The sequence below is a fragment of the Danio aesculapii genome, chromosome 20 (genome assembly GCF_903798145.1).
Source record: "Danio aesculapii chromosome 20, fDanAes4.1, whole genome shotgun sequence".
In the NCBI taxonomy this organism is placed as follows: domain Eukaryota; kingdom Metazoa; phylum Chordata; class Actinopteri; order Cypriniformes; family Danionidae; genus Danio; species Danio aesculapii.
In genome coordinates this window covers 25094190-25117725 of record NC_079454.1, presented here as the reverse complement: position 1 = coordinate 25117725, position 23536 = coordinate 25094190, and the positions used below count along the sequence as shown (strand labels likewise).

General features: G+C 38.5%; 1 protein-coding gene across 4 annotated transcripts in view; it reads left to right on the top strand.

Annotated features, from left to right (window-relative positions):
* Positions 1-23536, top strand: part of bach2b (BTB and CNC homology 1, basic leucine zipper transcription factor 2b) — a 171506-nt gene that overhangs the window by 135926 nt on the left and 12044 nt on the right. For all 4 annotated transcript variants that reach the window (XM_056445632.1, XM_056445630.1, XM_056445631.1 and 1 more), the window contains one exon: positions 5838-7325. In XM_056445632.1, coding sequence (XP_056301607.1) covers positions 5838-7325 — 1488 coding nt within the window. The remainder of the gene's footprint in view (positions 1-5837; positions 7326-23536) is intronic.

Below are 23536 nucleotides of genomic sequence, written 5' to 3'. Positions count from 1 at the left end.
TTAACAGTAATAATAACTTAAATAACTAAAACTATATTTTAACAATATTTAATTATTATTTTTGAATGTTAATTCTATGTTATTACGATATTATGATGTGTTATTACAGCATTTATAACACTTTAAATAAGTTATTTCTCTTTAAATTAACCAAAAAATATTGAATCACTTTTATTTTAAGCAAAATTCTGCAAAATACCAATCTTTTTACAGAAAAATTATAATATAAAATGATTAAAATAGCCATGTATAGAATATTGGTTCACTATTACATCATGTTATATATTCATTCATTCAAAAATCTTTATAAAACCTGTTCGGTAAGATTAAAAATTTGATAAAGTGAAAAAAAAATGAATGAAATGTCTCCCTTTTTCTCTAATAAGTTCACACATTTCCTATCAAAGGACCATGATCATTCCCTGCACACACACATGCACCGTCTGCATATGATCCTCCCCCACCCGCACACTGTACACACGCATACAATGCGCACACTAGCGCACACACACCATCCCCCACAAAGATTACGAGTCAGCAGCTTACTCTCAGCACTGACTGATTGGTGCTGTTGTGTTGCCAGTGGGCAGATGAGCCTCTCTCTCTCTCTGTGTGTGTATGTGTTATAATGCGTCTACTGGACACAGACAGCCACGGATGACTCAGAGTCGGTAGTCATCAGTTTTGTTTTGTGTGCATATTTGTGGATACTATAGAATCCTTTGTTCCTGAATGATGGAAGATTATGTGATCTATTATTCATTCAGATCTGTCTTTGAATGATTTGATATATCTGTAGAAGGGAAGCCTATAGATTTCAGCATTGTGACGAATCATTACACAGATTCCTGGAAATACTTGATTCTGATTGCTTTTTTTTAATGTAATAGCTGATGTACAGTTTACTGTTGGAAATCGATTCGCATCTTTCTGCAGTCTCTTTCTACTCACGGAAAAATTATTTTGACTTAGTATGTAATGTCTGTTTATTTATTTATTTATTCATTTTTCTTCGACTTAGTCCCTTTATCCATCAGGGGTCACCACAGCGGAATGAACCGCCAACTTATCCAGCATATGTTTTACACAGCGGATGCCTTTCCAGCTGCAACCCAGTACTGGGAAACACCCATACACTCTCAGACACACTCATACACCTGTACCGCATGTCTTTGCACTGTGGGGGAAACCAAAGCACCCTGGAGGAAACCCAAGCGAACATGGGGAGAACGTGAAAACTCCACACAAAAATGCCAACTAACCCTAACCCTAACCAGTGACCTTCTTGCTGTGAGGCGACAGTGCTAACCACTGGGCCACCGTGTTGACTATTTATTTATTTATTTATTTATTACCTACAATTTATTAAGGGGACAACGTGCAGTCATCTGATCATCAACAGAAAATAAACCACAGGAAGATTCTGATCATCCTGTCTGGGTTTATTTTGAGGTAATGTCCAGCTGAGCGTACGTTATCTGTTACATTTGAAAGCAGTTTCAAGATAGAATTCAAGCCCAAGGGTTAACACTGATGGTTTTAGTTATCAAACAATAGTTTTTTTCTGTGTACATTAAAATATTGCGTACATGACAGCAATAATTTACAAGTAAACAAAATATTTACTTGTTTTCTTTCTGAGTTTTATTAACAGTAATATATAACTGCAATAGACTGTGTGTGTGTGTGTGTGTGTGTGTGTGTGTGTGTGTGCGTGCGTGCGTGCGTGCATGCGTGCGTGCGTGCGTGCGTGCGTGTGTGCGTGTGTGTGTGTGTTTGTGTGTGTGTGTGCGTGTGTGCGTATAATACAGCATTGTATCATCCAGTTTAACCAGTTGTTAGCAATGTCACATTAAAAATATATGCTATACCCATTCTCATGTACAGTTCTGTAGTCCAACACTGCTATTTTTGCTGTTTTGGTTGTCTTATGCATACTTATTTTGGCCTGTGACAATATCAGTTTTTTGTTGTATGTTATGCACCAAAATATATTGAAATAAACAATATTATTGTCATTTAAGACAATTTTATGCCACTATACAGTATATAATGCCAGAATGACATCACAATGCAAGTACACTCTTCCAAAGAACATATAATATTCTATTCTTAAGAATATTTCATTATGGTCATATATATATATGGTCATATGTGTAACGGAGGCCAGCTCCCATGCGGAAGGTCGCCGGTTTGATACCAGTGTGGAGCGGGTTGGGTGGCGTAGGACCGGCGGGGTTACATTGGTGCCGTGACCCGGAGGGGAGTGAGGTTTAGGGGGGTGAGTGTAACGGAGGCCAGCTAGTAAGTGCTGTGCAGGTAAACCCCACTCCTCTGACCTCTAAAAGTGCTCTAGCGACAGATGTTAGAGGCTATGGTCTGTAGCCTCCTTGGTAGAGCAACCGACTACCATGCGGAAGGTCACTGGTTCCATACCAGCTCGGAGCGGGTTGGGTGGCGTAGGACAGGCTGGGTATATATATATATATATATATATATATATATATATATATATATATATATATATATATATATATATTTATATATATATATATATATATATATATATATATATAGGGCTTGATATTAACTTTTTTGATCATCAGCCACTGTGACTAGTAGTTTCCAACATTACTAGCCACTCGCCATTTTCACTAGCAAAATATATTTTATACACATCAATATGACTTTGACGTGCTAAAATTACTTCATTTAGATTTTGCATTATCTCCACATGCCTCCTCATTCATTTCACTTTTTGTGTGTCGTGTATGAGCTTGCTCAATAATCATGAGCAAATGGGTCATGGTTTCATAGTATTACAATTAGTTTTTATTTCACATAATTTTCAGGGCTTAAAATGAAAAAAATACCGTGTGATAATGAAAGGATGATCACACACACACACACACGGGTAATGTTAGACCCATAAATAATCTGTTCAAAGAATGGTTAAAGCGAAAGCAACTGGCGCTGCTTACATTAAATCAACTCTGGAAATCTTGAAAGCAGCAAGACATGGGTGCATGTTCACAACTTTTTGTCTAGTCTATTTGAAAGAGAACCGATCACATCAGTTGTGTTTCTAGACACAGTTGCTTCACAAAAGGAAACGGGAGCGCGCGCGGGTTATGAACAGTCACGCGCATCCCCTCAGCTGTTAGCGCGAGTGATTATTCTCTCATTCGATATTCACCTGTTTTGCTCACACAAAGTTGCGAACGCAATTATTGTCGAACCCTGCTTTTAAGAATTATTATCTGGGAAAATTCTTTTCAACCAGCCAAATGTGGCAAATGGGAGTGTCTGTCTTACACACTACCGCTGAAATCTATCTGCATTTGGCGGGTGTTAATGTAAAGCCCTATATATATATATATATATATATATATATATATATATATATATATATATATATATATATATATATATATATATATATATATATATATATATAATAAAGTCATAATAATTTAATAACTAGGCTCTGGAATCAGAACGTAAAAACGTATATTCTATACAAATGAATGATAATAACTGTTAACAAAAAAGTGCAAGGTAAAAGTAACAAAGGCTGCGATATCTGCTACCAGATCTATTTTCAGTTGTCTGACACCTATATACTATAGTAATTTATAATAAATACTATAGTGTTGTTTTTAAACATACTGACACCTCCAATAGAAATAGAGATGTTGAGCAAATGCAGTCAAATAAAATGTTACTTGAACGGGTTTGTATGTATGGACGATATATATTGCATCACCAAAAGTGGTTGAGGTCATGTCCATGTGTTGTGCGATAAGTCGACATATTTATTATTGTGACAGGCGTATACATATTATGTGCATACCTATAGACTGAAAATGTTATAAACCATTTTTTATAAATATCATTTGTGTAGTTTACAATAACATGGCCTCTTAAAAATCACTTTTTTCAAACATGATGTTGTTTTGTAAATGATTGGCTAAAATACATAAAACATGCCATGAATATACTATTACATCTCCTCTGAAGAATGTAAATAAAAGAAGGAAAGAACAATTCTAGAAATGAGCCTTTTGAGGAGTGTTTGTGTGTACCTAACTTGTTTCACATTCCATGCTATACCAATCAGCTGTGTTTTGACTCACTGTAATAGAAAAGGCTCGTTTAACCTCAAGCTTGGGTTTTCCCTCCATGCCTTTGCCCTGACTGTAAATACAAAATCCCCATGTTTAATTCCAAATGGAAAAATCTGCTAAACAATTTCTACGGTTCTGATTTTATAGTAGGAAAGAGATTCTCTCTCCTCCCTTTAACCACATAAAAAAGTCTGAGGATTACATCTATGAAGACGTGCCCTATCAACAAAAGAAACAGACTCATAGTAAACAGTGTCTTGTCCCCAGTCATTGAACACAAAGTGTTGATCTCATTCCCTCCCATATATGAGCACAAGTTCACTTTACATCATTGAGGGAGAAGAGAGAGTTCTTTGTTTACTGCACAGTGCTGGCCCAGATCAAAGTCCAGCCATTGTTTTGTGTATGAGAGCGAAGAGCACCTACATCAACATCTGTCTATGAACTTTTAACTTTAGCAGAGCACCATCAAAGTCTGATTCACTGCCAGGGAACGATTTCGCCTCAGGACGTTTAACAGTGGTTTTGACTTCTATACACTCTCAGAAATGAAGGTACGAGAGCTGTCACTAGGGTGGTACCTTTTCAAAAGGTACACATTTGTACATAAAGGGTCTATATCGATACCTCAAAAGTATATGTTAGTACCTAAAACATTTATGAGGTACAATTTTGTATATTTTAGGTAGTAATATGTATCCCTAAGGTATTAATATGGACCTTTTAGGTACAAATGTGTACCTTTTGAAAAGGTACCACCCTAGGGAGAGTTCTCGTACCTTCATTTCTGAGAGTCTAGCAACTTTTGTAAAGTGATTTACTGTCAGTAATGATTTTTATCTTCATTGGAGACTTTTTCTCAACAAACACTGATCATAAATCCCAACCATTAACTTAATTTGATTTAGTACTCAGCATTCCATTTCTGATTCTGTTAGATTGATTAGATAATTAGATTAGATCTCTAATTATATAGCACTATATAGAGAGTTATACAGAACCTTGATTTACAGATCTCACAAGTTGCTTCACACCTTTTCAGAGGAAAAACAAGAAAGCAGTGAGCCCAGGTTATTATTTCCTCCCCGCTTAAATGCACTTACAAGCACTAACAGTGCAAAGGCCACAGTAGGCCAGCCAAGCTTTTGCAGGCTCAGGCATTTACCTAATTATCTAGCATTAGGTCAGATGGAAGGCTTCCATATCTGTCTGTGTCTGTCTCTTTCTGTCTGCCTCACTCTCTCTCTATCGCTCTCTCTCAGCAGGCTCAGGATGGATGTAGTAGGGATAAGCCATATGAGTCCTAGAGCCCATTAGGGTTTAAGGTGCCTCACCTGAGGGATAGATTATGTTTACAAACCAACATGTTTCTACCTGTTGCTGCATTACTATTTGGAACAAACAGGGGGCACTAGAAAATCTGCACCTAGGGCTGACTTGGGCAGGGAGTGGAATATCAGATGTCTTTGTTACATAAATGAAGTTAGTCTCTTGACCTTACTGACAGCCACCACCTTTTCACTTTTTATTTCCCGCTGTATAGAACTTTCGATGCTGACCTGATAAAAGATTAACTGGCACTTTACAGTGTTTGTTTACGGTCATTTGAGCTGTCGAGTTCTCTCAACACACTCCAAGTGCCCTGAACAATGGCAGTGCTGATGGTAACATTGGCAATTTCCCCTGTTTTTTCTGTGTGTGTGTTCGCAGGTCAGTGCCCGGGGATTCGCTCCATTGTTACAGTTTGCCTATACGGCTAAGCTGCTGCTCAGCAGAGAAAACATCCAGGAGGTCATCCGCTGTGCCGAATTCCTGCGCATACACAACCTGGAGGACTCGTGCTTTCGCTTCCTGGAGGCCCAGCTGCGCAGTGAGGAGGACGGCCTGCTCCTGTGCCGCAAGATGGCGTCTGAGAGCAATCACTCAGAGGACGAGGGCATGCAACCTGAGTTGCTGACGTCAACTGAAGTGACGCTACCTGGTTCTCCACGATCTCGTCTTTGTGCCGAGGCCTTGCACTCCTTGCGGCGACCGGACCACGAGCGGATGGCAGCAACGGAAGATTTCACTGATGGGCTGATGGACTTTGAGCGACATGGCACCTCAGACCTGCCACGATGCCCTAAGTACAGGAAGTACCAGTTAGCATGCAACAAGCACAATAACGACGCCTCTTCACACACCAGTACCTCAGGTTTTCCAAGCACATTCAAGGAGATGAGCAGGCCGGCTGTGATGCAAATCAAGCAGGAGCCCCGCAGCGAGGAAGAGTCCATCTCACTTTGCCTGTCAGGGAATGAGCAGGAGGATGGTGAAAAGGATGATGTGGCTGAGATGGACCTGGATGGTTCCATCACAGTGGACCAACCAAAAGGCAGAAGCAAGTCACCCACCTGCCTACGAGCTCTGTTCAAGAAGGACCTACCCAGCACACCCCAGCAGCTCTTAGCTAACAGACTCATCAACGCCCAGGATAAAGGAACCACTCAGGGAGACCACAAAAAAGACTACAGGCCTTCGCTTGGCAATGAGTTTGGCATGCCTGTGGCATTCCCCAAAGACGCTGATGGTTTCCCGCCAGGGCTTTCGTTGAAGTCGCCTTCCTGCGATGGTGTGTGCAAGCAAGAGGTGGAGCCGGACCGCCGCAGTGTCATCTTCTCCTCAGGGGCCTGTGACCGACTGGGTACACCCACCCACTCCCATCCCAGCGGGAACTCATTGGAGAAGGAGCTCTCAGAACACATGCCAAAGGGATTGTGGGCCGGCGCCAGCCAGTCCCTTCCCAGCTCTCAGACCTACTCCCCTAGTACCACAGCCAGCGACCCGCCCCTGCTTTGCCGCCAAAGGCCCAATACCAGCTGCCCAGTGCCAATTAAGGTATGCCCACGATCGCCCCCTTCAGAGACCCGCACTCGGACCTCCAGTTCCTGTTCGTCCTATTCTTACGCTGAGGACGGAAGCGGTGGGTCTCCCTGCAGCCTGCCGCAGTTTGAGTTTTCACCCTCGCCTTGCCCCAATGTGACGCGGTGTCTCACCTCTGACCAGCAAGAGGCAGGTGGTGGGACGGATGCACTATTTGCACGGGTACGGCCCAAGATAAAGTGTGAGCAGTCATATGGAACCAATTCCAGTGATGAGTCAGGGTCCTTTTCGGAGGGGGACAGTGAATCATGTCATGTTCGAGAGCAAGGCCCTGAGGTGAGTCTGTTGAATTTTTTTTCTCTCATTGTGTTTAGCAGTAATTCTTTCCAGAACCTCGCTATGCGTTTTCTAGCTTCCGTTCATGCAAAAAGCAATTAGATAGCACACGCTGCCCTCATGCTATCAGAGACTTCCCTTTTGATCTCTGTTTACTTCTTCATCGAATAAAGCTGCTGACTGCTAATAGAGCAATAAACACTGTAATCATTTTCATGACTGGACTGACGTGAACATGAATAGCTGCAGTGATATTACTCTGACCTTTTGGAGCAAACTCCATTTGACAATAGATTGCTGTTGTGTGAAGATAGTGGCAAAGAAGCAGAGAAGTGGATACACATTTTGCAAAAGCTGATCAATGACGGAAAAAAGGAGAAAGCGTTAAAGGGATCATTCAGTTAAAATCATATAGGCTTAGAATAACATGAATGTGAGTACATGATGACAGTCCATCATTTTGAACACACTTTCCTTTTGTTTCATATCAAAATTTTATCAAAACACTGACACTATATTCCTCTTTGTCAGTGTTTACATAGGTTCTGCCTTTATAAGGCGGTGTATAGTTACAGTACAATGGAGTAGTGAAAATGAAAGCAAAAAAGGGCAAAACCAATTAGCTAGGAATGGGTCAAAATATATAAATATGTTGATTTATGAAGGCAAAACAGTAATGTTCAATTAGAAATTAATGCTGAATGCAGAATAGGAACTGTCAATATGTTGCTCACATACCAGATCACTATAAAGGAGTGCATGTCTGTTCTGTGATTGGTGAATACCAAGCGACTGTTGTTTTGTTTAGTTAGACTACTGCAATGATTACACGAATAATATTACAAAATATCTTCCATTAAAATAAATGTTATTTCTTTAGAACTGACTAATCTGTTAAAAAAATACAGAAAAAAATGCATGACACCTTCCACAAAATATTACGCAGCACAATTTTTTAATTTATTTTTTATTTGTTTGTCTTTCTTTTAAAGGTCACATTATATATAATTCTTTTGACAACAAACACAGCAAACTTGTATATTCAATATAACATAAATAAAAAATAAATAAATAAATTATATACCTATATATTTTTCTGAATCTAAATCAAAGGGAAAATGGTGATTGTCTATTTATTACTGATATTTAACAATGAAAAGTGAGACATTATTAAAAGAAAGCCCAAATGTACAGATTTAGTATATAGAGAAAGAATCCATAAACACTTGTGTGAAATTGCTTAGAGGATGTTGTCTGATCTGAGTTGTGTAAGATTTCATCAGGGATTTTGTGTATTTTGAGACTGCAAAGAACTATAAAGGAGAGATCATCTTTAGAGATGAGGATGAGACCTTCAGGAAAGCATGTTGGGAACATCATGGAGAAACTGGTCCGTTGCCATGGTAACACTCGAGAACGAATAGCCAGTTGAGTTAGGTATGTGCTTTAGATGTAATAATAGCTGATATACAAGCTAATAAGCAACTAGTTATGAGTGGGTATTAGTCCCTATACTAAAGTATTACTACAACTTACTATTGCTACATACTTTAAGGAATGGAAAGTTCCCAATAACAGCATTACATTTACAACAAAAATCCTACATAAAATCTTATAATAAATATCTCCACTGTCTTTTGATCAACTTAATGTTGCTTGTTTAATAAAAGTATTAATTTCTGGAAAAATACTTTCAAGTAGTAGTCTATTTCAGAAAAAAATATCAAGAAAGATTAAAATATTTGAATTTTGATTAAAAGAAAGTGGAAGTGTCTTTTACCTGCTTTACCCCTAAGGATATTTCAATACAAACTCAATTTCCAGACAAGAGTCTTCCTCTTTTCTGTGTTTGCATAGGTTTGCAGGTGGAAGAAAGAGCATGAGAAAGAGAGGAGGAGCAGCACAAAAGAGGGAGACACAGTCTCAAAAATAGCTTCAGCCTGCTAATCGAAACAATGAATACAGAGCAGGAAGGAAGTTGTTAAACTGAAGGCTAATCATAGTGCTAGTCTATTCCTTCTAGTCCAGTGTAGATAGCTGTGTTAACTCAGGTCTTTGAACTCTTTGCTCTCCCTTTCACAGACAGCATCACTTACCCTCAGTGACCAGCACCTGTTCAAACAAAAAGCGCTCAGATCCAAGAACAAATGTACTCTCGTTTCATCTTAGACTACACTAGTGTATTTTAGTTTTATCACAGCGTTTTTATTAATGGAAACAATCCTTATCCATCCTGGTTTTTCCACCATGTTTCCAAAAAAACTTAATTCACATTCTACATTAGACGTTAAAAGCTATCAAATTAGAGCCTATCTACAGTTATTAAAGAAAACACAAATTATAAAACTATTAATAATAAACTACTAATATTAAATTGCATTAAATACATGGATTCAGAACAGAACGAGATAAAATAAACTGTAAATATAAGTAGCTGTGCAATTTTACTGTTATTAAATAAAACACAAACTATATATAGTATTTGTTTTAAAAATCTAGTATTAAATTGTGTCCCGTTTCAATTGGCAGCAAATGAGACAATATCCCTTTCACACAGTGATACCGGTAAATATCCGGAAAATTTCCAGAACGACTTTAACGGTATATTCAAAAAAGCGCTGTTCACACAGGCAAGAACGTTCCGGAATTTTCCGGAAAAGAGTATTCACACATTCATTCCAAAATACCAGTAAATTCTGACATCACTAACCAGAAACGACGTCTAAACGGCTGCGCTTGTATTTGTAATCACAGAAGGGGCCGGGCTTATTGAAGCCGTGCACACGTGGCAGAGCTTGAAGGTAAACAAAGAGCGGTTTAGCATAAGCATTTTATCGATAATTTTTTTCCCACAGTTGCATTAAGAAGGAACATAGAAATGTTATCTGACTAACATCTAGCAGCTAAATGTGTTTGGTGAAATATATTGAGTATTTATTTTCATAAACAGCGTGGATATGAATGTGTCTGAATGTTCTGATTGGCTGGAGTAGACGTCCCACGTCAGCGTGTTCTAATCATGAACGCGCTTTTTCTGGCAATTTTCCTTCTGCGTTCACACAGCGTAGCATTCCAGTAAATTACTGGTAATGTTATAACTTCTCTTTCTAGAAAATTGCCTAATCGAATTTATCGGTATTTTCAAAAAAGGCCTGTTCACACATGATCCCTTTCCGTAATTTTCCGGGAAGGTCCAACACAATCTTATGGCAATTCGTAACTTTTTGATTTAGTGGCTAATTCCTATGAATTCGTACGATCTAATTCGTACAATTTAGTACAATTTGCTCATCTCCCAATGACGGTTGGGTTTAGGGGTGGGGTTAGGTGCCACGCCTCCTTTTTAAAATTGTACAATTTTGTACAACTGAACTCGTACGAATTCATACGAATTAGCCACTAAACTGACAAAACGTAAAATACTTACATTTTCTCAGGCTGGGAAGGTCTGTATGTGTGAAAGGGGCTTATGATATAAAAAAATATATATTAAACGAATAAATCAAGCACAAATTATACAGGTATTTGTTATAGCATCTGTTAAAAACATCTAGTATTAAATTGCGTCCTGTTTTAATTGGCAGAAAATAAGACAAAATTTATTTAAATAAAATGAATGAGCCGCTCTCTCAATATGAGCCGATTGTGGTCTACAAATTATTCGTCAGACGTCGCACTGGTGAACTGTAAAACCGCACGACTGAAATATGCTAAAGGTGAAAGTTCGAAATATTACGAGCGCTCGCTGTTTGTTTGTTGAAGTAGATCGGATGTGCTTGATCATGTGCTTCTAACTCAGATGTCGTTTGCTAAGCTTCAAAAATACTTATATAAAATGAATGAATCAAGCACAAATTATAAAGATATTTGTTATATTATTTGTTAAAAATGACTAGTATTGAATGGTGTCATTTTAATTGACAGCAAATAAGACGATAAAAACTAAATTATATCAAATGAATAAATCAAGCACAAATTAAACAGGTATTGTTGTTTTGGCCTTGCCCCCTTCTGAATTAAACCCTGTTTTCTTTGTTACATTTTGATTTATGTATTAAATTTCTCTTTTTCTTGATTTGACCTTGTTGTTTTTAAGTCTCTAGCCATTCTGTTTGAGGAGAGTTCTCTCTCTTTTTCCAGCCGTTGCACATCACCCATCACCAATCATTTATTTTCTGTTGCGGTTACATCCCTAGACCTAAAAAGGATCATCACATTGTTATAGTATAAAAACGTCTAGGATTGAATTGTGTCATTTTAATTGACAGCGAATGAGACGATAAAAAATAAAAAATATATATTAAATGAATAAATAAAGCACAAATTATACCGATATTTGTTATAGTATTTGTTAAAAACGTCTAGTATTGAATTGCGTCACATTTTAATTAGCTGCAATCAAGTCAATGATAAAAATCAAATATAATTTATATAAAATGAATGAATCGAGGTCAAATTATAATGGCATTTATTATAAACAAAGTCTGAGAGGTGTTTAACAAATCCAGTGATTCAGAAGGCCCAATCAGGGGATGAATGTGCTTGTTTTAAAAGTCTACCCTGAAACTTGACCGTGTTTTCAGACTAAAATGGGGTCTGCTGGGTTTTTAAGGGTTGAAAACTCTGGAGTAAATCGGATGCCAGATATAACTGTAGAAAAACTTTGATATTCAAAATGAAAACACACTAGTGCAAACATAGCCTGAGTTGGCCTTACTTTAACCTCTTTTGACACACAACAATAGATAGTTTTCTTCCAGGAGAGTGAAGTCTGAGCAACCCACTGATGATAACCCACTGAAGATTTCACTTTCGATTGAGTGTAAAGAAAGGTCCTGAAGTAAAAGAGGAAGACCCCGCTGAGGACCATTATTATCTTGAGATCTTTGAGAAGTTTTTCTTTACTCATTCGGTGACACTGGCTGAAGTATTGATCTTGAGGTGAGTGGGTGTGATCAGAAGAGCCCACAACCGAAAATCTCACTCTCACTTCTGTATTTTCATTCTTCAAAATCATTAACCCTTTAGAGAAGCGCAGGAAGTGAGGAGTGAAGTCTGAAGCATTTCTGTTCCTCTGATTCCGTCTTTAGAAGCCGAGCCGCTCTCTCAATATGAGCCGATTGTGGTCTACAAATTATTCGTCAGACGTCGCATTGCTGAACTGTAAAACCGCACGACTGAAATATGCTAAAGGTGAAAGTTAGAAATATTACGAACGCTCGCTGTTCGTTTGTTGAAGTAGATCGGATGTGCTTGATCATGTGCTTCTAACTCGGATGTCGTTTGCTAAATCTTCGTTAGCTATGAAATAGATTCTAATTACTGCAGTTAGGCATGTAGGAATTGTTCTTGTAGTAATCTTTAAATATTTTACGATTTTTAATAGTATTTTTACATTCTAGATTTAGGATTTTTTTAAAGATACATGTGTGTGTACATGTTAGGGTTAGTGTAAGATTATTCTACCTTACGGAGAGTCCTCTTTACTATCTTCTTAAGTATAGCAATACCAGTCATTTTTTGACTTTGTGGGGACTTTTTTTGCTCTCAATGAGAAAACAGCTTACTCTGCATAGAGAATGAAGCATTTTTAATGTAAAAAAGCTGATTATTTAGGACTGGGAGTAAGGGGATTGAATAAACAGTTTGTACACAGTGTAAATATTATTATTAAAAATATGTAACTTCTTATGTACAAATTTACTTAAGCGTTTACTTGACCAGTGTTGGGTAATTTACTTTTTAAAAAGTAATAGATTACAAATTACTCACTACTACTGGAAAACGTTAATCTGATTACATTGCTAATTACTTAATGTAAAAAGTAATCAGATTACTAATTACTTTACTTTAAAGTTACTTTTAAAATATATAAAATATACCTTTAAAAATACCAAATAAACTGCAGCTCTTCCAGTAACTTAATATTCACTGAAAAAACATTACAATGAGTTGATTACAGCAGCTTGACATATTTAATAGACTTAAAATCTTAAAATGCTTTTATCATCCACTTATTTAAAAAAAAGGCATTTAGAAGAAAACTGGACACCTGTAACCATTGACATTGATAGTATGCAAAAGCACTGCAGTGTTTGGGTGTTCTGTGTTTGTCTGAGGTAATCAGTCTACAGAAATGTGGATATTTCATACAAAGTATGAAGCTGATAGGTCAGTTCTTGTCGCATGACTCGCAGTTTTCAACTTGTGCCCCTGGAAAATGTGAGTGCCCGCAATGTGCCCTCCAAATATGCAAGCGCAAACCAAACACCGGCATTGGAAAACTTTCGCACGCAAAAGACGCAATATGTGAATGGCCCCATAAGCAGCGACGCGTCTTTTCACATTCAGACGGTACTATTACTCCTGATCCTGCACAAAAATACAATTTAGCCTGTTTAGGCTGAGTTGGACCGCCGTTTTTTGGGGCACCGGTGTCCTCCTTGGTGATGAGTGTTGTCATAGAATGCTTTCTATTCAAGTGCTTAAACAAGTTTCTATCAGGGTAAAAGCTCTTTAGAGACTGGACTAGGCATAGGCCAGTATAAGTTTGTGACAGTATGATAACCTTCTATAAAAATATCACGGTTTCACTGTATTGTGATTACAGCTCTAAAATAAGTTCTTTTTTTAATGTCTTACTGAAAAACAACAATTTTTTCCACATTGAACTTAATATACAGTATTTCACTTTAACGTTTTTCAATTTACAATTCACATTTATAATATTTTGATACAGTATAGATGTCAGGCTACATAATTAAAATAAATCATTGAATTCTGCTAGGTTCATTCGTTTACAAAACACAATAAAAAAACTTTACATATACCTTAGGAAGGGTAGAACAGAATTTTTTTGTGGTTTTAAAACCTTGACTTGTCCAAACCATTGTAAACCGGTTATAGTCTCATGCCTAGACTGGACATAGACTGAATTTCACAGCAACATTTTAGTTTTTATGCTCAATGAAATCAAAGTAATGTCCGTATTTCCACTTGAACAAGCAACCACTCTTGACAGCAATTACATTGACTTTAGTAACTGTAATCAAATTACACAAATTTGAAATGTAATTCGTTACATTACTGCGTTCCCCAAAAATGTAATTAGAGATCAGTAACATGTTACTGTGGAACGCTTTACATCCAACTCTGTTCTTGATATATCTCATATAATTAGTTCATAAAATATTGTTTTATTTTTGTTTATATATATTGTTATATTGTTTTCATTTACTTAGAAAATTTGGACTGCTAATTACAGACTTATCACAGACACCTATGAGCACAAATCGAAACCGAATCAGATTACAACACACACTTCCCAGCACAAACAAAACAAAACTGGAAGCTGGAGAATTAAGTCCTTCACCATTTAATACTGTTGCCATCTAAAACAAAGACAACCCATCCAACAGCATGGCGCTTTGTTTTTTTCTCCAGATGTGTTACATTAGGAATTTACCAGTGACCTAGACAGGCATTCACACAGGCCATTCATCTTAGGCAAACACCAGCAGACGCTTTGGTCCTGATGGGGACGAAGCCCCACGGTGACCACAGACAGGCCCATCACTCCATTAGACAGAGTGAGCGAGTGCATGTGTGTCTGTCCCGTGTCTTTCAGAGGGGGTATGCATGTGTGTGTGTGTGTGTGTGTGTGTGTGATAGCTCTCCCCCATTACTCAGCCCCTGTGGAGAATTCCAGTAATAGCAACAGGGCTGAAAGAAGAAAAACAAGAGAAGAAAGGAGGGAAAAAGAGGAATATCTTAGGGGTTGTATCAGACTGTTTCTTATCTGTGTCACATGGTGTCTCATTACCAAGACATGTGAAACAAAGACATACATAGCGGCACAGTAATGTTTCTGGGAATGTCTGAAGGACAGTAATGATATTTAGCAAACAGATAACCTAATTAGCGCTAAAGGCATTTTAACTGACCAAACAATTAACTTCCTTTGCGCATTGAAAGTGTAGTTTTTATTAACAGTAGATTAGGACTTGTTGTGCCAATAATATTGCTAAACATATATATTTATGTGCCCTCAGGCATTTGGCCTCCCTCATTTCACTCGCCTCTTTTGTCCGTCGTCTTCCCACAATTCCATGCTGCAGATGTCCATGCTTAGAAAGGAAGCGAAGGGACAAAAAGAGTGGGGCCACTTTGCTCCCAGTAACAGATGAGTCCTACTTTTCACTCCAGACCCATTTCAGGAAAAATGACCTATAGAGAGAGGAGAAAGAGAAAGAGAGAGAGGCAGAATCGGGATCGTGTTTGAATTTATAAGTGCCGCTGGTGTGTGTTCTGTCATCTCTCTCTAAACTGGTTCTAGTGGTAGGAAACTAAATATAGGCATCAGTCTTACACACACACACACACCTCGAACTGATATACCAGAGAGGGGAAGGACACATGAGAAGGTCATTGAAAAAAGCGTCTCCTTGGGCTGAGTGAAAAAGACATGTTTCTTCATCTAAGAACCTGTTCACACCTACTATTAATATGTGTTTTAGTCAGTCCAAACACAAGTAGAGGAAGGCGTTTTTGCTTTGCGCGTTTGTTTTAACCGGTTTGTTTTTTCCACTTTTGAGCATTTTTCTATATTCTTTGAGGTTACAGATTATGAGTATGTGTTTTTTCTGATCTTTGCATCTAATATTTTGTAATTATACAAGTTTAAAGTTTAAACCAAATTAAATTTCAGGTCCACCTTTTGCCAAACCTGTTCTTTTCTGGGGTTTTTTCTAATCAAATAGCAAACTGAAAATGCATTTATTATCAATAAAAATAAATAAAATATCCAACAAATTAAAAAAAATTTAATTAAATTTTAAATAAAAGTTTAATTAACACTATTACTCTACAATTTCATAATCAAACATTTTTTTAATCTTCACAGATCACATGTAGTCGAAAAGGTCTGACTGTCACAGCCTCATATATTGTAGAAGTTTATATACCAGTTCATATATTTAGTTCATATACCAGAACTTTGCCCCTCACAAATCTCTCTTTTAAATTCATAGGAAGCTCTACAATATTAAATTTGTGCATATACATTAAATTAGCCAGTACTGAAGCTAAATCTGGAGCTTATCTAACAAAATAACTTACGATTATGGTCCAAAAACTAGTACACCCAAATTTATGTAATAGAAAAATATTAAATACAAATTTAAAAAAGAGGAAAAATCAACAGAAGCAAAAAAATGGAAAGATTTTGTTGAAATTTTGTTGGTTGTATTTGTTTTGCAATATTACGCTTGAAGTTAATTATATTATCTTTCAATTTCTAAATATGTTTGGTGACTAAAATATTATTTTAATAAATATATCTGTTTAATAAATCTGTTTTGTTTAAACGCACCAAAATACATTGCCTATATTCACTGAGAAATAGATAATATTCAGTTTCAAAATGACCTGTACTTAATTATGCTGAGCACTGTATATGACTAGATAATGGATTAAATAACATTGAATTTTTTTTGTAAAATGCTGAATATTTGTGGTGTGTAATATAGCATCTAAATGAAGTCCAGAATTTTTGTGATATCAGTTACAAGCTTGTTGCATAACTTGCAGTTATAGCAATTTAAAATTTCAAAACTTTTTGGAAATAATTAGCGCAGAATTTTTTTAAACAGTAAACTTAAGCATTTATATATTTTTTTCCTATTTTTGTTTTTGGAATTGCTTTTAACTTATTATTAATCTGCTCAATGTTTTGTTTGAAATGAGACCAACCTTTGATCTGTACTCTAAAGCATTTATCAAAGTCAAGTCAAAGTTGCATCTATTGTCAATTCAACCACATGTACAGGACATACAAAGAAACAAAATTGCATTACTCTCAGATAAGGTTCTACCTGACTATTGTCAAAATTGAGTTATTGACATATTCTGATTAAATGACAACTTATTTACATTATGGGATGTTTTTTTAATAAGTTGTTTACATTTTAAGACTTTTTATTTAAAAAAAACTAATGTTACACTTAACTGTTTGCTATATGGAATGCTAAACTTTGAAGCTTGATATCTCAAAATCATTCAGAACGCAGATAGAACCTTGAAATTCCAAGGTGACGATATAATATTAAACAAAAAGTACAATTTTAAAAAGAAATTACAATAAATACAATTACACATATAATATAATCTAAAAATATAATTTAAAAATACAGATTTGTAAACAATACACTTAACATTTAAATTACGCTTAAGGGCACAGGACAGGAGTGCAAACTAGAGTTAGTGGTTAGGGTTGGGGATGATGTAGGTAGAGCTTTATTGTCCTATTAAGGAACATTCATGTGACAAAAATTATCATTTGCACTGAGCATCGTATTATTGAACACTGGTTTGTACTGTAATACTCAGACGCAAATATCTGCCACCGTTTTTTCTAGAAAAATACTGATATATTTACACTTACCAGCCACTTTATTAGGTATACCTGTCCAACTGCTCGTTAACAAAAATTGCTAATCAGCCAATCACATGGCAGCAACTCAATACATTTAGGCATGTAGACATGGTCAAAATGATCTGCTGCAGTTCAAACCGAGCATCAGAATGAGGAAGGAAGGTGATTTAAGTGACTTTGAACGTGGCATGGTTTTTAGTGCCAGACGGGCTGGTCTGAGTATTTCAGAAACTGCTGATCTACTGAAGTTTCATGCACAACCATCTCTAGGGTTTACAGAGAATGGTCCGAAACAGACAAAATATCCAGTGATCGGCAGGGCGCAAATGCCTTGTTGATGCTAGATGTCAGATGAGAATGGCCAGACTGGTTGGAGCTGATAGAAAGGCAATAGTAACTCAAATAACCACTCATTACAACCGAGGTATGCAGAAGAGCATATCAGAATCAGAATCAGAATCAGAATCAGAAAGAGCTTTATTGCCAGGTATGTACACACATACGAGGAATTTGTTTTCGTGACAGAGCTTCTACAGTGCAACAGGATTACAGAGACAGGACAAAAAAACAGATAATAAATATATATTTTTAAAAATAGAAGTAAGTAGTGAGTGCAAATATACAGATTGACAAGTGTATGTACATGTTTATTACTATATACAACGTTATATGTGCAGCTGTTATGTGCAAATTGGCATGTAAAGTGTGTTGTTAAATAAGTGTATATGTGTATAAAAGTGTATAGCAAGTAGTGATGTTGGTTCCGCAATTATTATCATCAAGTGTTCATGAGATGGGTTGCCTGAGGGAAGAAACTGTTTCTGTGTCGGGCTGTTCTGGTGCGCAGTGCTCTGTAGCGTCGACCAGAAGGTAAAAGTTCAAAGAGGCAGTGTGCTGGGTGTGAGGGGTCCAGAGTGATTTTGGCAGCCCTTCTGCTCGCTCTGGATAAGTACAGTTCTTGGGGAGTAGGAAGGGTTGTACCAGTGATTCGCTCAGCAGTCCGAACTATTCGACGTAGTCTTTGGAGGTCGTATTTAGTAGCTGAGCTAAACCAGACAGTTATTGATGTGCAGATGACTGATTCAATGATGGAGGTGTAGAACTGTTTCAGCAGCTCCTTTGGGAGGTTAAACTTCCTCAGCTGACGAAGAAAGTACATCCTCTGTTGAGCTTTTTTGACAATGGAGTCAATGTGAGTGTCCCACTTCAGGTCCTTAGAGATGGTGGTGCCCAGGAACCTGAATGACTCCACTGCTGCCACAATGCTGTCCATGATGCTCAGTGGGGGGAGAGCAGGGGGGTTTCTCCTGAAGTCCACTATCATCTCCACTGTTTTGAGCGTGTTGAGCTCCAGGTTGTTGTTACTGCACCAGACAGCCAACTCCTTAACCTCCTGTCTGTAGGCAGACTCGTCACCGTCCTGAATGAGGCCGATAAGTGTGGTGTCGTCTGCAAACTTCAAGAGCTTCACAGAGGAGTCTTTTGATGTGCAGTCATTCGTGTACAGGGAGAAGAGCAGTGGGGAGAGGACACACCCCTGGGGGGCGCCAGTGCTGATTGTGCGGATGCTAGATGAGAATTTTCCCAGCTTCACCAGCTGCTGCCTGTCCGTTAGGAAGCTGTTGATCCAATGACAGACAGAGGTGGGCACAGAGAGCTGAGTTAATTTGGGCAGGAGAAGTTTTGGGATGATGGTGTTAAACGCCGAGCTGAAGTCAACAAACAACATCCTCACATAGGTCCCTGGTCTGTCTAGGTGTTGCAGAGCATAATGCAGTCCCATATTAACCGCATCATCCACAGACCTGTTTGCTCTGTAGGCAAACTGAAGAGAATCCAGTGAGGGTTCAGTGATGTCCTTCAGGTGAGCCAGCATCAGTTTTTCAAAGGACTTCATGACCACAGATGTTAGTGCCACCGGTCTGTAGTCATTTAGTCCTGTAAGTTTGGGTTTCTTTGGGATGGGGATGATGGTGGAGCGTTTGAGGCAGGAGGGCACTTCACACAGCTCCAGTGATCTGTTGAAGATCAGGGTGAAGATGGGGGCCAGTTGGTCAGCACAGGATTTTAAACAGGCTGGTGTTATAAAATCTGGGCCTGGTGCTTTTTTCCTCTTCTGTTTCCGGAAGACCTGGCACACCTCCTCTTCACTGAACTGTAGGGCAGGTATGAGGGAGGCGGGGGATGGTGGTGTTAATGGTGGCGTGAAGAGCAGTTCAGAGTGGGTGTGGGGGGTTTTCTCAAACCGGCAGTAAAACTCATTCAGGTCGTTTGCAAGTCGTTCATTGTCTACAGTGCTGGGGGATGGTGTCTTGTAGTTTGTGATGTTTTTCAAACTTTTCCACACAGATGCTGAGTCGCTGGAAGAGAACTGACTCCTTAGTTTCTCAGAATAGTTCCTTTTTGCGACTCTGATCTCCTTTTCCAGTGTGTATTTGGCCTGTTTATACAAGGCCCTATCCCCATTTCTGTAAGCAACCTCCTTGGCCTGACGTAGCTGTCTGAGTTTTACAGTGAACCATGGTTTGTCATTATTGTATGTGAGTTGAGTCCTGGTAGGAATGCACACGTCTTCACAGAAACTGATATAAGATGTTACAGTCTCTGTGAGCTCATCCAGATCGTTTGCAGCAGCTTCAAAAACACTCCAGTCAGTGAGGTCGAAACAGGCTTGTAGATCTCGCTCTGTTTCGTTAGTCCATCTTTTCACAGATCTTAATACAGGTTTGGCTGTTTTCAGTTTCTGCCTGTAGGTTGGAATGAGATGAATCAAACAATGGTCAGAGTGTCCCAAAGCTGCTCGTTGGACGGAGCGGTATGCAACCTTTATTGTAGTATAACAGTGATCCAGTATATTTCTGTCTCTTGTGGGACATGTAACATGCTGTCTATATTTTGGCAGTTCACGGGACAGTTTTGCTTTGTTAAAGTCCCCGAGAATGATTAAAGCAGAGTCCGGGTGTTGTTGCTCTAACACCGTGATCTGATCAGCTAGTTTCTGTATCGCCAGACTCGCGTGCGCGAGCGGAGGAATGTAAACACTGACGAGGATAAACGAGCAGAACTCGCGCGGGGAGTAAAAAGGCTTACAGTTAATAAACAGTGCTTCGAGATCTGGACAGCACATCTTCTTTAAAACTGTTACATCTGTACACCACCTTTCATTGATGTAAAAGCACGTCCCGCCACCGCGTGATTTCCGCGTTGATTCTTCGTCGCGATCCGCTCTGAACAGCTGATAGCCCGGTAGGTGAAGCGCGTTGTCCGGTATGGTGTCGTTCAGCCAGGTTTCCGTGAAACACAGAGCAGCTGAATGCAGAAAATCCCTGTTTGTCTGAGAGAGCAGAATGAGTTCGTCTATTTTGTTGGGTAGAGAGCGGAGATTTGCTAGATGAATGCTAGGCAGCGCGGTCCGAAATCCGCGCTGTCTGAGTTTCACAAGCGCGCCTGCACGCTTTCCTCGTCTGCGCGCTTGAAAGCGTTTGAGCAGCACCGCGGCTCCTCCGACTACGATGTCCAACAGAACATCAGATAAATCCAGGTATGGAAAAATATTCGGTGGTGTATGTGCCCGAATGTCCAACAATTCGTCTCTGGTGAAACTAATTGTAGGAAAATGACTCGAGACAGGACAAACTAACAAAAACACAAACACTACTGCAGAGCACGACACGGAGGCTGCCATCGTCATCGGCGCCATCTTGTTTCTTAACCTTGAAACAACACGTATGCACAACACGTTAAACCTTGAGGCGGATGGGCTACAGCAGCAGAAGACCACATGGATGCCACTCCAGTCAACTAAGAACAGAAAACTGTAGGACAATAGAAGATTGGAAAAACGTTGCCTGGTTTGATGAGTCTCCATTTCTGCTGCAACATTTAGATGGTTTGGTCAGAATTTGGCATCAACAACATGAAAGCATGGATCCATCCTGCCTTGTATTAACGGTCCAGGTTGGTGATGGTGGTGGTGTAATGGTGTGGGGATTTTTCCTTGGCACACTTTGGGCCCATTAGTACCAATTGAGCATTGTGTCAACGCCACACCCTAACTGAGTAATGTTGCTGACATGTCCATCCCTTTATGACCACAGTGTACCATACTTCCAGCAGGATAACCTGCCATATCATAAAATACAAATCATCTCAGACTGGTTTCTTAAACATGACAATGAATTTACTGAACTCAAATGGACTTCACAGTCACCAGATCTCATTCCAGTAGGGAATATTTCCAGTACCCTGTTGAATCTATGCCAAGAAGGATTAAGGCAGTTCTGAAGGCAAAAGGGGGTTCAACGTGGTATTAGTAAGGTGTACCTAATAATGTGACCGGTGAGTTTATATATTTAGTGTCTATTACTATTTGCACTTAATGAAAATATTTGTTCCCTTTTACTTTTATTCACCCTTGTACGAAGCTTACCCAGAATGTTTAACAATTAGGTCAGAGAGTAAGCGTTGTGCTGGAGGTGTTTTGTTGTAATTAATCACATGAGCATTTGAAAGCAGCCCAGTCAAAAGCATTTGAAGTGGAAAGTGGACAAGCTCAAACCATCTCAATTTACACCTGTATTTAGTGACACCTATACGTATGATCAGATGGACAAAACACAAGTCTAAAAAAATCAGATCATAAAGACAACACTATTTCACACTGGGTATGTGGTTGTGAGCCATTCTCAATGTCAGCTGAGCTGTGAGAGTTGAAAAAGGTCTGTCCATCATTTATTAATGAAGCCGTAGAGACAGAACAGGTCGACCTGCCAGTGCTCCAGGCCTCCTGCTGCTCAGTGCCAGACTCGGCCAGATCCACACTTTCATCTTCTCTCAGTCCCGACCACAGTCACCGTGGGCTTCCCTGCAGAGTGGCCACTTCACATGGACTAGTAGCTGCACTGCTGTGGTTCAGGTTTATGGGGTCATAATCACTCTAAGCCCATGTGGCTTCCTAAGTAGGACACTGCTATAGCTGGTATACTGCTTACATATGGTTGCCTCATTCATTGCCATCACACTCTATTGTATGTTATTTTCCTAGTATGGTCAATAGCCAATACATTTCTCTAAATCAATAAAAAAAATTAATCTCTAGAATTAAATACAGTGAAGTGCAGGTGCAAGTAAATTCAGAAAGAGTATAATGATACATAAAAATTTTGAGATCTGTTTTAATACTGACTCAGACATAACGGTATTATTACGTTTAGGGAACTAAAATTGCAGCAAGGTGCCTTAACACAGGCAAAGTTCCATGTACACGTTACCAAAATATTACCACAAAACATACAATACATCATTTTTAGATGCATCTCCCTCCCCACTGGTCTCATTGAATGACCTAATGGCCACCATTATAAAAGAATTTCTAATTCTATTTGTCCTACAAATAGGAACTCTAAAAAGACATCCTGATTGCAGCGGCTAAAACACCGAGTACAGGGTGATTCAGGGTGCATAAGATACCCTGAGCTTTCTTTAAAACATTACAGTAAATTACCATTTGACCAGTTTGGTTAAAACTGATGATCTTGCCTGCCTCCTTCACAAGGCTACTCAACCTGTCCTTATTTGACAAACTCAGATTACAGTACCAAGCTACAATGCAGAAAGATAAAACGGATTTAATAAATTGTTTATAAAACAGTACTGTGTATGACAGGTAACATTCAAAGGTAATATTATAATAAGTTCAAGATAATTCATTCATTCATTCAGATTATTAACAAAATCTTTTGTGTTCATTACAATGTAAATGGGTAAAGGGTGAGTAAAT